At 36.7% G+C, this 12,479-nt stretch overlaps 1 protein-coding gene across 3 annotated transcripts; it reads left to right on the top strand.

Annotated features, from left to right (window-relative positions):
- Nucleotides 1-985: 985 nt before the first annotated feature.
- LOC103722415 (cell division protein ftsH) lies at nt 986-12,036 on the top strand. Of its 3 annotated transcripts, XM_008812969.4 has the most exons (6): nt 986-1,138; nt 1,234-2,311; nt 5,574-5,897; nt 5,985-6,285; nt 8,213-8,428; nt 11,719-12,036. In XM_008812969.4, exons 2-5 carry the CDS (start codon nt 1,268-1,270, stop codon nt 8,410-8,412), a joined length of 1,869 nt encoding a protein of 622 aa, XP_008811191.1. In that variant the 5' UTR covers nt 986-1,138; nt 1,234-1,267; the 3' UTR covers nt 8,413-8,428; nt 11,719-12,036. The 3 variants fall into 3 exon arrangements, with proteins under 3 accessions (XP_008811191.1, XP_008811189.1, XP_088571459.1); XM_008812967.4 differs by lacking the exon at nt 11,719-12,036 and having other exon boundaries at nt 8,213-8,511; XM_088715333.1 differs by lacking the exon at nt 11,719-12,036 and having other exon boundaries at nt 1,484-2,311; nt 8,213-8,511.
- The last annotated feature ends 443 nt before the right edge of the window (nt 12,037-12,479 follow it).

Here is a 12,479-nt window from a genome sequence, read left to right on the forward strand (position 1 = left end):
TAAAAGAGAATACATACAAACATAGGGCTTGTCCGAAAGAAATAGGTCGATGTACTTCATATCATGTTTAATGATCTTTGCTCATAAAGTATTTTATTTTATTTTTATTTTTTAGGGAACAAAAATTGCTTTATTTAGTTGTGGGAACAAGACACAGCAACCACCCGCCAGCTACATGGCACCCGTTAGCTACAACTAGACGCATTAAACAGTGGACCAACCAAAAGGGTCCTAACAGCAACTTCATAACAAGCACCAAAACTGAATTGGGTACAATTAGTACCCATCGAATGCTCTCTACATATGGAGGATCACTTAAGAGCAGAGTCCTACAGGTCGCCCATATTTATCGAGAGGTAAATGGGGCAGCAGATTGTCAATCACTTTCGAGATATTATCTTGAAGTTTGCTGATTTTGTTTGATGTAGATACTCTAGAGTTGTCTAATTTACTTATTTTAATGAGAATAAAAATACTAAAATTATGATGTCAAGAAAACAACAGATGCGAAGAATGGACATAAAAACTATGGACAAATGGGTCATGATTAACCACGCAACTGAATGACATATTTCCACACAACCTACCATCGAGCTGATTGTAGATTGGACCATGATTAACCACACATGCCGGATCCAATTTAAGTAGTTGTAGCAATGCTTAACCTATTTAATCTATTTAACTTGATTCAATCTATTATAGATCAGGAATTGTTACCTGGGTACAGAAATAATTATAAATTTTAAGAAGGTAATCATGCAAATTTAAATTTTAGAAGGACATTTATGCAAAAAATCCTAAAAAAAACTCTATCACTAAACTGGTTGGACTTGGGTTGACATATTTTTGATCTCATTTGTATCTGGCCCGGCCTAAATCTAAGTGGGCTAAGAAGGCCCAACAAGTCCATAACCTCAGTATTCGTCGCTGAATTAGGCCCACTCAGCTATTCCAAATATCTCCTCCGACTTCCGAGACAGATATTAGGTTTTCCGTCGGTGAAAACGATATAACTCGCATTGGATAAGCCTCGGAGATGTAAGAAAAAAAACGAGCCTCTCTCGTTGCTCCCTCCTTAATCCCAGGAGCGGAGTTGAAGGAGGGAAGCCCTGTTCCTGAGTCTCCATCCGAAACAAAGGTACGTAGACATCCTTCTCCCAAGATTTATTCACCAACGTTTGAGAGGTGATAAGAAACAAGAGGATTTCGTTCATAAGGGTTCTTGTGATTCAGATTAGGTTATTCATTTGGTTCTCAAGGGATATATATGGGGCCTATCTCGTTGATTGCTATCAATGGAGCTATGCGTCCTTATAGTTGTTCTTTAAAAGATCAGCCAATGCTCTTGTACAGTAATGGTTCCAGATTTAGAGTGCGAGTAGGCAAGCTCTTGCCTCTAGGGATGAAGCATAGGGATCTTTCTTCTTCCTATTCGCTTTCTTGTTTTAGTTCTCAATTGGATTCTTTACTGGGTTTTCGTAAGAAATCCCGAACTGGGATGCAGTTTGCTAAGCCAGTTGTTGCGAAGGTTGATGGAAATAGCAAAGAGAGCTGTACCTATTTGGGAATGAAAGGGAAGCAGAATTCAAGAAGGTGGTTTTCTCTGAGATTGCGCCCGAGGCTGCGGTTGCTTTCATATAGGTTGAAGAGAATTCCGATCAGGGAGTTGATAGAGGATGCCAAGACCATGTTGCACAGGAATTCGAAGAGGGTTACTTTGTCGACAACGGTTTCTTTTGCGCTAGCTGTGTGTTTCTTATTCTTGAAGTACACGGCGGTGCCTGCCTCAAAGGTTGTTCCATATTCTGATTTGATATTGAATCTTCAGAGCGGGCGTGTGTCGACTGTTCTTTTTGAGGAGAGTTCTCGCAGAATTTACTTTAACATGCGTAGTGATAGCTATGAGAGTTCAAAGTCGGTAGCGGAGGCATCATTGTCTGCTGATGTTGCATACGAGAGTGCATTGACATCGTCGGAGAGCACAGTGACTGCTGGTGGGAGGAGAGCTAGTTCTACTCCAAAGTGGCAGTACTCTACGAGAAAAATTGACCACGATGAGAACTATCTTCTTGGTTTGATGAGAGATAAAGGAACCATGTATAGCTCTGCTCCTCAGTCTATACTTACATCGCTGAGGAACATTTTGATCACAGTGATTTCCCTATGGATACCATTGACTCCTCTAATGTGGCTGCTTTATCGGCAGCTTTCAGCCGCCAATAGCCCTGCAAAGAAGCGTCGCCCTAGTAACCAGAGGGTTAGTTTTGATGACGTGGAGGGCGTTGATGCAGCTAAGGATGAGCTTATGGAGGTAAGTTTTAGTTTTTTCTCCTCTCGGCTGAACATATTGTCTTAATTAACTTCTAAATTTAAGATCTGAAATTAGGAAGTTAAACTGTTAAAGGACTGATTGTACATAGAGCTCGAGTTTGGCCTTTTTGTTTGATAGATGCTAGCATGCATTGTATAAAGAACTAGCTAAGAATTGTTATACGCTTATTCCACACCTTTCCCATGCTCCATCCTGGATATAAAATAATGCCATAGCTAAACCACAAAATTTTTGGATTGCTTAATAATTAAATACACCCCACTCGTGCATGTATCTGTTGAATGTTACGTAGTGGAGACCACCCGCATATGTTGATTGGAAAAAGCATGGATGCATATGGTATCCAATTCTGCATTATGCTTTACAGTCAACAAGTTTTATGTTGCAGCTTAAGCTTGAACTAGCTGAACTACCACCAGGACAATGTAATTTTTTCTACCAATCTCATTATGACTTGAGCTATCTTGCACTTTCCCGTATTTGAAATCTGCACGTCTCACAAAAACTTCTGGCTGATTGTTAAGCAGCTGATACCATGTTATGCCATCTGCTTGTGAAATTCAGTTGGTTCTTTTCTCTTTCTTTCCTTTTTTTTTCTTGATGAGAAAGGTGGGAAACTCATGCAATCTATATTTTGTTTAGGCTACTTTGAAGATCAGGCTCTAGTTAACACATTGGATGGCTAAAAGATATCCTACTGCTATATTATTCTTTGTTCGGCCAACAATTACACAACCCCCCAAAACACAAAAAAAGGAAAAAGAAAAAGAAACAAAACTTTAAGTTATATTACCAAACGTTCGCCTCTAAACTTATTTTGCACACGTTCAGAGATCACTATCATGGTCAGTCTTGGTTACATAACTTCTAGCTCCCAGTGCCCAGAGGTGATGCCTGCTCGTTGGACATTGTTAAATCTTTCTTTCACCTTTGCAGTTCATAAGCTCGCATTTCTGTAATCCTAATTTTGGAAAAGTCATTACTGAATTCTGATTCAGATAAGGCTTAAGCTAGAAAAGACTTTTGGCTTGGATCATCGACATCCCTATCAAAGGTAAATTTTATTTAAACTTACTGTTAGAGGTCAGATATTGAAAGTTATTTAACACCTATATATGTAATTAAACATGACTCTATTGGTGCACTCCAGGGCACAATAGACATTATGCCATAACATACTGATACAGTATTTCCAGTATATACCAGAATTGAACTAAATTTGTTTTTATAGATCTTTATGAACTATGCTATATTATAATGTGGTAGAATGATACAATACGATGTGACACTGGCTGATAATGGTTGCGAAATATCACATAAACCATTTAACCAAATCAACCCAAAGTCATATGTATTATCTGAGCAAATGTTGTTCCTTATGTTTTCCTTCAAATCATCCAATCTCTTGCAAGTTTCTTTTCCTTTTGCAACTTTCAGTTTGATATTATATCAGGCTATTTATGCTAATTTTAGCGTTGAACTTCATGAGATAGTGCTGTGCACATTATACGGCATTCTCATCGATAAATAAAATATTTGTTTAGTATGGTTCAGATTCAGGAAATGTCTTGGTATTCAAAGCTAGTTTTTTCTCATACAAACATAGCTATAGATAGCCAACATACAAGAGGAAGTATAGGCATATCATAACTCGTAGCTGTATGTGTGTTTTTACGGAATGCCAACTGTAGATATTGTGACATTGTACTGCACCTTAACTCACTCTTTTCAAGCTGGACAAGGTTTGACTCCATTCAAGTAGCAATAATCTCTTTTAGTAGCTCTTCACCTTGTTTGCAAGCTTCCACAACCATTTCCCTAGCACTATGTAGTGCTTTATTCTTTGATAATGTTTGAAGGTCAACACCATCTTCTGACTGAAATTTATCATTGACTTTAACCATGAACCATAACGTGCCATTTCTTGATTTAGTGCTGGTCTTCATAGATCATTAATTTTAACTCTAATATGCTAAGTCAAGGAGCTTTACCATTCGAAAGATGAAGCTAGGCTGGCAAGCATGGTGCAGTGAATGGGCTAGGTTGGGCCTAGACCCATGTGAGCTGGGTCCAAGGTTTGCTGTGCCGCTTGGTACGAGGCGTATTGTACTATACCAGAAGAAAATCGATACGAAACACACATTTAAGTCAGTACAAATTTTGTACCGCTTGTACCGAGGCGTACTACCCTATACCAAAGCGTATCGAGGTACATACTGGTTCGTACCGAAGCATACCAAGATGAAAATTGAGAAAAATAGTTAGAGAGTGATTTCGGCACAGAGGTGTACCATACCGTAGTGTACTGAACCGATAAGGTACTGATATTGTAATCGATACCAAGATTGTGGACCATGGTTGGGTCAGTCATGGCCTTGCTTGTAAATATTTTTTATAAGTTTAAATTGATTCTTACTCTGAGTCTGGCACCAAATCTTGAGCATATGTCAGTATCTGGCACATGATGCTGAGCCCCAGGTCCAATTCCAAACCCTATCTGTCCCTAATCCTAGGTCCTAACTGGTCAATCCTCTTAACTCCTATTTATGTTTCTAACATGTTTAGATCTGTTATTTTCCCACATTTTTGAGATCAAAATTTATGAAATTGTTAGTCATATATGACTCTTCTGCAACGAAGTTAGCTTTAAGGGGTTGCCCCACAATGGAAATGATTGGGCTTCATGACAGGTTGAAAAGGCTTTGTGAGGCCTCATGTTCTATGATAGAACATTAGAATGATGGATGGTGTCTTTTCCCATGCTTAGAAGGAATAGACAATTGGTAAAAAGCATCCTCCTTGCGAGTTACAATTTTTCTTCTTTATATAGCTTTAATCACCTTAAGAATATTTTTCTACAAACCTGGGAAAGCTTCTTTTCAATGCTGTGTTTACCCCCTTCAGCATGATTCCCATCCTGTTTCTTAGTGGAACTCCAACAAACAACTAATTAACCTTTCAAGTACCATGTAATCTAAGAGTTTTTCTATTATATGTCTGTGTTTTGGGTGGGTATGATACTTGTATGGATCTCTCTATAGGAATATAGTGTAATCTTGATAATTAATTGCAGTACAAGTTCAATAATTTTTAATCTAGGTGATTACTGTTTGTAGATAAGCTTATTTGATTCTTCAGATAGGAGATGGAAGAAACGTTAACTATGCTTATAGAAAAAACCTATTTTAACCTATTTTTTACATTCCTTGTCATCTTCTGATTAAATAACATTGTTTCATAGGTTGTTTGTTGCTTACAAGGATCAATAAACTATGACAAGCTTGGAGCAAAATTACCTAGAGGTGTGCTGCTTGTGGGTCCTCCAGGAACTGGAAAAACATTACTAGCCCGTGCAGTAGCTGGAGAAGCAGGAGTTCCATTCTTTTCAGTTTCTGCTAGCGAGTTTGTAGAATTGTTTGTTGGAAGAGGAGCAGCACGCATAAGAGACCTTTTTAATGTGGCAAAAAAATGTGCACCATCTATAGTATTTATTGATGAGCTGGATGCAGTGGGAGGGAAGCGTGGTAAAAGTTTTAATGATGAGCGAGATCAAACATTGAACCAGGCATCCCTTTTAAATTTCCAAACCTATTCTTTTACTTCTTTGACAATTCATTTCTGTAAACATGACTTGGTTTATGTATCTTTCCAGTTGCTGACAGAAATGGATGGATTTGAGTCAGACACCAAAGTGATTGTCATTGCAGCAACAAATAGGCCAGAAGCATTAGATCCAGCTCTCTGCCGACCTGGTCGGTTCTCAAGGAAAGTTCTTGTTGGACAACCAGATTTGGATGGGCGGAAAAAGATTCTTTCTGTCCATCTAAGGGGAATACCTCTGGAGGAGGAATCCCAGATTATTTGCAACCTTATTGCATCTCTCACCCCAGGCTTTGTTGGTGCTGATCTAGCCAACATTGTAAATGAGGCTGCTCTGCTAGCTGCTCGAAGAGGTGAGGTCGTGTGCTCTTTTAAAATCATCATTGAGTATATTGATTACCGTTTGAGTTATCATATGATTATTTTTCCAGATCATTTTTTTTTGATACCATCTTGTGGATACATTGCTAGAAGTTCTGAGGGAAAAACTGTAATTTGCTTTCATTCTTTCTAATATTGGTATGTTGTTATACCTTTATCCTCGCGTGGTTTTATTTGCCTGTGTTTTGGTCTTTGCTTGGTAGATGATGCAGGTGCAACAAAATATCTTTATGAAAGATGAGGAGAAAAAAATCACAGGAGAACACCAAGAATGAGATATTGATGAAATTTCGGCTGTCTTTCCTTGTTCATAATGGTTATAAACTGCACATTATGTGTATCATGAACCCAAATTGATGAATCTAACAAATTCTTTATTTTTGTTTATATATTTTGTATTTTTTTTAATGTTTGGTTCATATGAAGAGCTTCATCCATTATTGGTTCCTAGTTGTCGGACATGGTGGTGGGAATTTTTAGGGTTAAGAGGGGTCAAGTGGGGGAGAGGGAGAAGTTTTGGGAAGAGAGAAAGGAAGAGTGAGGTTGGGGAAGTTTGGTGGGTTGAGCCTCATCTGAACCCTAATATATTACTGGATCAAACTGATTTGAATTATCCTAGTGGGGTCACTGAACAGGAAGTTACCTACAAGATGTGGATGATCAGATTGGATTTGGATTGAATCTGGGTCCTGAGTAGATCGACATTATTATACCCGATTATTAGGAAGGCTATCAAAGCTGAATGTAAGGTTCATATCCAAGTCCAAGAGATCACATATAGCCACACTAAGTAGGAGCATGGGCATAGGACTAAATGGGTCATTTGTGAACAAGATTCATTTAATTGAAGCATTTGACGTGATAAACCACAATCTGTATTAGTTAGAAACTACATATTATTATGACCAAAAGAAATTTAAAGACTGGACAACTAGTGTGGGACAGGCCTGCAAAGAAGAGTTAGGCTGACTTTAATATGTCTTGAAAGTGCTAATATAAGATGGTTATGGTCTTAAAATATTTCTTATATTGTGCCTCTAGAAGTATTTTTCTTCTGACACTTCGAGCGGAAACTTGAATTGGATCATTTGAAGGATTAGAGGCCTTTTTGTTGTTGTTAAATAAATTCTCTCTTGTCCATTAAGATGAAGTCATGCTGTATTCCTCTCCTTGTACCTTTTGTTTATTTCTGACTGTTCCTTGTTAGTTTTGTTCTTAAAAAAAAGAAAAACTGGCTTCTTTGGTTATCTTTTCTTCTTCTTGGCTGACTGTACCCAAAATTCAACATCATATTTTATGATGTTAGAATGAGTTGAGGGGTATGATCACATGGAAGTGGGACTGCTCCTGATTGTAAGAGGCAACCTTGGTAATGGATGTGCTGATCTGGTTATCCTCCTGCTCTATATTAATAACTATCACCTACCTCAGCTAATGCCATCTGTGTGTAATATGAGAAAGGTGGAAATGTGAGGGGATATTTATGGGAGTTGAGAGGGAAACCCATCGGTAAAAGTGTTATAAATTTATATGGATAGGAAAACTATGCCATTTCATGGATACGGAAACATGCAAGGAGATGGAGATTCAAAAAATGAATCATATAGCTGAAACTAATAGTGCTATAACTTTGTTACTTGAGTGGAGCTGCATGCTAAATAGTAAACAGAAACTTCTCTAAGCCTGTCCATGGGTGACCTAGATTTTGTAATCTTTGGCTGACATATATAGTGCGTACATTGTGTGTGATCATTCATGTAATAGTTTTGTTGTGACATGGTGATTGTGCATAAGCTTCTTCATCTTTCTTGCTTTTACTGCCATCTCATTATTTTTTTGATATATTAAAATATTCACAAACTTTGTAGATGGCAAATCTGTAGCTTTCTTGATGTGCAGGTGGTGAGACTGTGACCCGAGAAGATGTAATGGAGGCAATTGAACGAGCTAAGTATGGAATTAATGACAGACGATTGACACCCAGTACACTAAGCAAGGGTCTTGGTAAATTGTTTCCATGGATGCCTTCTTTAGTGGGAAGGGATGGACCACGAGATGATGGTTTAGGAAATGTGATGGGCTACCAGGCTTTAAGCTAATGGTAATCATGTTGAGGTATGCTGGTGCTTTTAATGTTGAAGTATAACATGATGTTTCAGTTAAATTTTTCATTGCAGTTAAGAAATGATGACGTACAAGCCATTGTCTCTGGGTTTTCATTGCCATTACATTATTAGGTCTCCTTAGAGCAGTTATGTGGTAAATCATATATAATTTAAAATATGAAGATGCAAGAAGCAAAACCATGTTAATTTGATCTTTATTAATTTTTTATACTTTGATGATGAGGGGCAAATATAATCCTGATTAGCTTAATAGCATACTTCCCAACTTTGAGCCAAGTTCTTTAATATATATACACCAAATGAAGGCTTTGCTTGCACAGAGCTATCCACTCGCCACAAAAGGTGTATAACCCATGGATTACTCAAATCAATGTATTAATTAAATCCTTCTCTCATTTTTATTATCCTTAATAAGGTGAAAGCCATGTATTGATTAAATCAACGTATTAATTAAAGTCATGTATTAATTACAGGATATGGAATGATGGTTTTTAACTGCTTGCTAGACGCTAATAAGTGATGAGATTTAAATCCTTCTCATATTCCACATTATCATTAATATGGTAACTGCTGTGTATTAACTAAATCAATGGGACAAGAGAGCTGATATTGAAAATGTAAACAAATAATTGCAGGTTATAGAATGATGGTTTTTAATTTGTTATATAAACATTATTACAATTAGAAAAGAATTTATGTAACAATTGAAATAAACATATCAACCATTCATAATTTATTTAATACAATAGAATACTTATATATGACAGAAGAAAATATGTAAATGAATGTATTTAATTTATTTTGAAAATATATTTAATATCGTATATAACAATTATATGTTTATAATTTACTTTTAACTCAAACTCAATCTAGTCTACACATCTGTGTTCTTGAAATTTATTATAATGAATACTCTAGCCTACACTTATGTAATTTACTCCACGGCTTCAAGTAATAGTTGTTACAATGTTGTAATGGAGCCATAATGGTTTTGAAAAATCTATATAATATTTTAAATATAATTTATTGGACTGCTATATTATATTTCAGTAACAATTTGAAAACAAATAAAAAAAATCTTATTTATGCATCGCGTGGGTTAGATGCTAGTTTTAAATCTAATTTCTTTACTGTTGGTGATGTTTTCTAGATGTATGTATAATGTGATAAAGAAGAAACAAATCAAAACCCTTTCTGATTAGATCTTTACCCTTATGATTGTTGGAGGTTGTATTATGTGGATATTATAGGCAATGGTTATTTATGGAAAACCATCTGAAGAAGAATATGAAAGTCTTATGCTGCCATGATTAGAATCGTGAGATGAAAGGATCTATCTTTTCTACTTGACGTGTATTACTATTCTTTTTCTTCCTTTTTTTGATATAAGGGAGGCAATGCCTCCCAATTTTTGAAAGGAAGGAAAGAAAAAGTGGGGTTGGGGGGGAGAACAGATTGCCCAGGAGGCACGAAGTCACCAGCGAGCGGATCTTACACCAAAGTCTAGGGAAACATAAAACTTGCTGATTACATTAAATACACCAGCCAATCATCAGATATAGGGTAGACATTAGAACTGTAGTATGCGATGCCGATTTGTTTGAAAAATTCTGGCATTCCATTCCTTCCGACAGGTCCACAACAGTTCCTGCTGCTAGCTGATTGAAGGCAGGATGCATGTCCTTAGGAATGAAGCTAGGTCTCCAGCTTGTGCATGGTGCCTTGTAGAGCTTTGTTTTGGTCAACTATTTGATGGTCTACTGCCATGTATTGGCATCAAAAAAAATTTTCTGCCTTCTTCAGATGGATTATGCTTATATTTATTTATTTATTTATTGTGATGATGGAAGAAAAGGAGGGATAGGGGGCTGGTTGGTAGGATTACAGAAGGCAGTAACCTTTTCTAACCAAGAAGTGCCTTGTGCCTGGCAGGACCGCTTGCTTCTAATAATCTGTTCAAAAAATATACCAAATCTCCAACATACCCATAAGATATTCATATGGGCATTCATCTTTGGATGCGCTAGTGAAACTTTAGCTCTTACTCATGAATGATCTGATCATTCAAATATAATTGTCCTATACAATAATGCAGTAGATGAAATTGACATCATGCAGTCTGCCAGCTACCAGTCACATACATATTGAGGCTGCATTACAAAGTTGAATGCTTTTGCTGAATGATCTGCACATGTTGTTAGAATATGAGTGCAGAGTCAAATCCTCAATACGAAATGTTGTTAGAATCTGTTCACCTTGCCATAAATCCGTTCCAGAAAAATTCAAGGCTCCTCCATATACTCTCAGGCTCCGGCGAGTTTCTGGCATTGCTAATTCATTGTTACTCCAATGACACTGATTCACAACTTTGCCCTCCCCAGTGAAGAGTTCGATGTTGAAGAGGATGAAATAAGTGAATGTTGAGGATGATGGCCTTATGGTTTTATAGGAAAAGTAATGAAATTTTCACGAACTTAGTAAGTAGATTAAATGAAGAAGACTTCAACAGTCCAACCCCGAGGTGAATGCGTGAATCAAGTTGTGATGAAGGTTAGTAAGGGAAGTCTATCATTCCCAGAAGAAGGTAAAGGAAGTCTATATGGGGAAATTAATCATCTTGAATAGGGTCTTGCATCTTCTTTGCTGGGTTTGTTATCTATTTGTGCATTGGGAGTCTCTCCAGGGAGATGATTTGGGTTGGCTTTTATTACAGGGAATACTCCTTGGCATAGATTTTGATGAGCAGAATGCTTAGCTAAGATAAAATTGCAGTGGACTCTTAATCTTTAAAAATGTTATTATTCGAATAATCTGTGTTTTCTTGCCATCGTAATCTGAAAAACAAATTTGAAGGACTCAATCGTGAAATAGACTGATTTTAAACATGCATAATATGTGATAAAATACAGGCAAAGATACGTGGCTTTCTCTTAATTGGAATCATATTAAATTATTAAGCATTGTTTAAAAACGGAAATTTCTTGTCCTCTCAATCTTTTACTAGTATCTTCTTTTCAAGACAAACTTTAGAGTAGGATCCAAGACACGTTATTTCCATTAAAAAACAATATATCTGAGACACATCGCACATCATTAATTCATTATTGGAAGTTTTGAATGTATAAAACCGTGAGCTACTCCTGCACTGAATAATTAAATTGATAATCTAAGGAAAGCGTAAGGGGTGACATCACTTGGATATCTCAACGTTTATTCCGAACTTTTTCTTGACATGAATTTAATTGCTGAGCACCATGATTTGATGGTGGAAATTTTCAGGAAACGCGCTAACATGTTCCAAAGAGGAGGACAAGACAACAATGCTGCCTCCGCTGATGTGCAAACGATGTGAATCCAAAAGCTTTTGATCATAAAGACTAAGCAAGGGGAGATACATAGGTGCCCTCCCTCCTTGCTGAGGAGAGTCCTGGAGGGTCAATGTTTCAAAGCCTAAGAATTATATCTTAAGCGAGACGTTCTCATATATTTTATTCATTTAAGTCTTAGTATTCTTGCCAAATTAAAGACCAGATTCATTTAATTGTAACACAAGTATCATAAATCCAATCATAAATACTATAATCAATTCATGGTCAATTCAAATGGATCTGTATTGCAGTATTATCTAATCTATATATATGTGATAGGCTGAGTTTGCTCTAATACTATTTATAACAAACTAGGATTTCATTCAAAAGACTAGGTAAATGGTGTTATCTAGATTTATAAGCCTTGTATAAATATCTAAGATCTAACTAGTATATAATTAATGTGGAACTAAATACATGCCATATGGCCCTTTTCATTCCTTGTGCTTGTGAAGGAAGAGAGGAGCTTGAAAGATCAATTGAAGCATTCTGTGAGATGAGTTGCGAGCAATTTTAGAAAGAAGTATGCATGCGGAGAATATATAGTGAAGTGAAGTTCATGGAAGTGAATGCTAGTATTCAAATGAGAATAAATAAAATCATCTATTAGTGTGGGATCATACCATTAGGAGTATTCTAATATTCCATGTGCGTCATGTATGCTTATGTGTT

Source organism: Phoenix dactylifera, chromosome 2 (assembly GCF_051530095.1).
Source record: "Phoenix dactylifera cultivar Ajwa chromosome 2, Ajwa_hap1_PhDact_Kaust_v1.1, whole genome shotgun sequence".
NCBI lineage: Eukaryota > Viridiplantae > Streptophyta > Magnoliopsida > Arecales > Arecaceae > Phoenix > Phoenix dactylifera.

Coding starts and splice junctions, on each gene's coding strand:
- LOC103722415 (XM_008812969.4), top strand. CDS start 1,268: ATGGGGCCTATCTCGTTGATTGCTATCAATGGAGCTATGCGTCCTTAT. Junction 2,312..5,573: donor CTAAGGATGAGCTTATGGAG/GTAAGTTTTAGT, acceptor ATTGTTTCATAG/GTTGTTTGTTGCTTACAAGG. Junction 5,898..5,984: donor GAGATCAAACATTGAACCAG/GCATCCCTTTTA, acceptor GTATCTTTCCAG/TTGCTGACAGAAATGGATGG.